The 3605-nt window shown below is 33.2% G+C and overlaps 1 protein-coding gene across 1 annotated transcript; it reads left to right on the top strand.

The window, feature by feature from the left end:
• The first annotated feature begins 1833 nt into the window (after nucleotides 1–1833).
• Nucleotides 1834–2799, top strand: Cpxcr1 (CPX chromosome region candidate 1). Its single transcript, XM_008822770.1, has one exon. The coding sequence runs from the start codon at nucleotides 1834–1836 to the stop codon at nucleotides 2797–2799; it is 966 nt and encodes a 321-aa protein (XP_008820992.1).
• The last annotated feature ends 806 nt before the right edge of the window (nucleotides 2800–3605 follow it).

The raw sequence follows: 3605 nt of genomic DNA, 5'->3' as shown, positions 1-3605 counted from the left end.
ACGAATTCTTTCCTGATGAGCATAAATTAAATCTAATCAGAAATCATTTGTCTATGCCCATTAACATTAAAGGCATTATTTTAATAGTAGCACCAAGCTGGTCATTATTGTAGTTCACAGGTTTCACAGATATGTAAGACTGTTGAAGCTTTTTTCCCAAGCAGCCACAAGACATGTTCTGGAAGTATGAATGTTGATTGCTATTGGAGGAGGGAGAGTCAGTTTTCTTCAAGAGTATGGTCTTTCACATGTTGCCCATACTCCAGTGAATGGCCACACCCCCATTCACATATAGGCAGATCTAACTGGGCTCAGTGATTTATAAAGAAAATAATAAAAGGATGAAGAGTGTATAAAGATGGGAGTGGTCTTGCGAAGGTGTCTGATAGAAGTTTGTGGGGATGGAAGAGAGCGTGGGGTGGATATGATGAAAATATCCTGCACATCTGTATGAAATTCTCAAAGAACAGAAAAAACAAAAATTTTAAACAAACATAACAAAAAAATTTCCCAATTTATCTTTCTGTTATGAAGAAATTGCCAAACTGAGGTTATTCTAAGTGGATTTACATAAAAGAACTGGAAAAATATTGGTCATAGAATTAGGAGCCACTAAAAATACTTAAGCAGGGAAATGACAGGAAGGAAGATATAAGACAGAATAAGAGAAGTGAGGTTAGAGGAGAGCAGTGCCTTGAGAGCTTCATCATCTACTGACAGCTGTAAAGCATTCTGCAGTTTTCATCAACTTGACTAAAACAAGGCAATGCAAATGAAAACTGAGTATTAAATTCATAAGATACACTCTGAATTTGAACTTAACCATACATCTTTCTACTCTCTTACCCTCCCTGACTTCAATATATACAAATTTTAATTGTTCTTCTTTGTATAGATATTGTTTTAAAAGACTAGATTCAAAAGTTGACCACAAAGATTTGACACTTAATTCTCTCCTATACATATACACTCAATTTTGTTTTATTGTGTTTTTTATTTTTTTGAGATAGGGTCTCCCTATAGCCCCAGCTGGCCTGGAACTTGCTATACAGACCAGGCTGGCCTCAATTTCACAGAGATTCACCTGTCTCTACCTCACAAGTGCTGGGACTAAAGGTGTGCGTCACCACACCTGGTTAAACATACATAAACTTAAGAATATCTTTTACATTTCTCTCAGTTTAAAGCTCAAAGTCAGTAGAGTAACACAAATCTTTTAAAAATAATATTTTATTATTTTTATTTTATGTGTATGAGTATATTGCTTGCATGTATGCAAATGTACCAATGTTGTGCAGTGCTCTCGGAGGTCCAAATATGGCATTGGATTCCTGTAGAACTGGAGTTACAGATGGTTGTAAGCTTCTATGTCGGTGCTGGAAATTGAACCTGGGTCCTCCGCAATAGCAGACAGTGAACTTAATTGCTGAACCATCTCTCCAGCCCTTTAACGTATATCGTAAGTCATGAAAATTGTATTAGATTTGCCATCCAAAGAGGAATAAATGTAATTTATTTCCAGAATAGCATGTTTTATATGCATATTCACAAAATATCCAAATGAGAATATATATATAATTGTAGGTTTTTATATATTTTTTAAATAATAAGAAAAATACCTCATAAGAGTATTATGTTCTTCCCTTGATTCACACATTTATTTATTTTATTTTCTGAGCTTAAGACTGATAAAATGTTTGTAGTTCTGAAGAAGAATGTAAATACAGTTACATGCTTTTTGTAAATAATAAAATACTGATTTACGATGAAGTGGAGCATTACTTAATTTAATAGAATTTTCATGTTTTTTTTTCCTCCCAAAGAAAATCTAGAATGACTCCCCCTAAAGAAGAAAATGATCCAGTAGAAAATGCTCTCAGAAATTCTGAAACTGAAGATTCAAATGCCTGTACTGCCGAGAAAGAACTTTCACTTGCTGATACCAACACAAATTCTCAGATAGATAATAGTCTATCAATCAGAGATCTAAGTTCATCAAGCTCCCATGAGGATACAGATCCACAAGCAGCAAAAAATTGTAAACATGAAGAAGAGAAGACTCAAATTGATCCCCCACATGAAGAACTAATAGGAAACTCTCCTCCATTTCAAATACCTATACCTAGAAAATTGATAATTCCTAGGTTAAGATTGTTTAGAATTATCTATCTGAGTATCCCAATATTACAAATTGATGAAAAGAAGCCCTTGGCTGATAAAATAGTATTCTATCCAGGGAAAGTGGAGATGAAGATAAGTAATTACTGTCATAACACCATATATGCCAAAATGCTGCTTCAACGTTTACAGTCTAGGAGAGTTCCATTCTTTAACAATTATGAAATAAATAGAATGATTATCCAACTATTTTGTAGAAGACATTTTTCTCACCCTGCAGGTCCTCAAAATAACATGAGGGTAAAGCAAAAATATACAGCTGTTCTTCAGTCAAATGCTCCCATTAATGATGACGAAAGGAACCTGTTTGGAAGACCTTTGAGAGCGTACTACTACCATCCCCTCACTGAAAGAATGGCATTGGGAAACTCTTATAAATCAAATCAAAAGAAGGATGGTAACAACATTTTTGTGAGACCCATGCTCCACATTCTGCAGGCCAAAATACAGAATGTTGTCCACAGAAATACTTCTGAAAATTATTTGAAAACTCGCCATAAATTAAGGCTGGTGATAGTAACCTCCAATAAGAGCTGGAAATATTTCTGTGTCATTTGTGGGTGTGCTTTCGACAGTTTTAGTGATTTTAAACAGCATTCCTGCAGAATTATTGGAAACTAAATTAAAATATATTATGCCATCTTTTAAAATTTAAGTATTAAGATTTGGCAATGTTAAAACTCATCTGAAAGAAAAATCTTATGTTCAATAAACTTAGCACAATACATCGAGCAGCAACTTGAAATACAGATGAACTGAACATATACATACATTCATAAGTAACATTTTGGGAAGAGAAGAAAACTTTTTTATGTAAATTGTTGAAATATCTGATTGTTTGTATTGAGTCAACAATTGAACTGAGACCATGTTATTTCTTTCTTAATATTGTTTTCTGTACATAACATATTTTGACTGATACCAACTGAACAGGATCCTGGTAAAGAGAATTCAGAGAGCTAAGCGAAGTCTCATCCACTGTTTCTAGAGATTATGTTCAATGAAAAAAATATCATGTTCCCTATAAAATTCAATAAATCATTGTAAAGGCACTTCAAATTATATTGTAATTTTTATAGATATTTGTGAATATCTATCCCAAGAGAAATAAAGTAATGCAAACACACCATACTTATATAGTGATTATGATACACTATAGAAACCAAGTATAAAAATAGGACCATTTAGTAAAAGTGAAATGGGTTGTCATAGGAGTGAAAACATATGAAGCATTAAATTGCTAAAAGAAAAAAAATTCCTTGTATTGAAAGTCCCCTGCACTATAGCTCATAAACATCACCCAAATCTTATCATTCTTCTGTATATATGATAGTCTAAACGTCCCTTATATTCAAGGGACTCCCCTATCTTACTAATTATAGTTCAAATATCTATGCCTCTTCCTATCTTCTATCTGTAAATATAAA

This window comes from Nannospalax galili, unplaced genomic scaffold, assembly GCF_000622305.1.
Source record: "Nannospalax galili isolate Female #2095 unplaced genomic scaffold, S.galili_v1.0 scaffold10, whole genome shotgun sequence".
In the NCBI taxonomy this organism is placed as follows: domain Eukaryota; kingdom Metazoa; phylum Chordata; class Mammalia; order Rodentia; family Spalacidae; genus Nannospalax; species Nannospalax galili.
Note: the sequence above shows the minus strand (reverse complement) of the source record. Positions and strands in the feature narration are given on the sequence as shown.

Excerpts from the sequence above, each read along its gene's own strand:
- Cpxcr1 (XM_008822770.1), top strand. The coding sequence starts at position 1,834 with ATGACTCCCCCTAAAGAAGAAAATGATCCAGTAGAAAATGCTCTCAGA.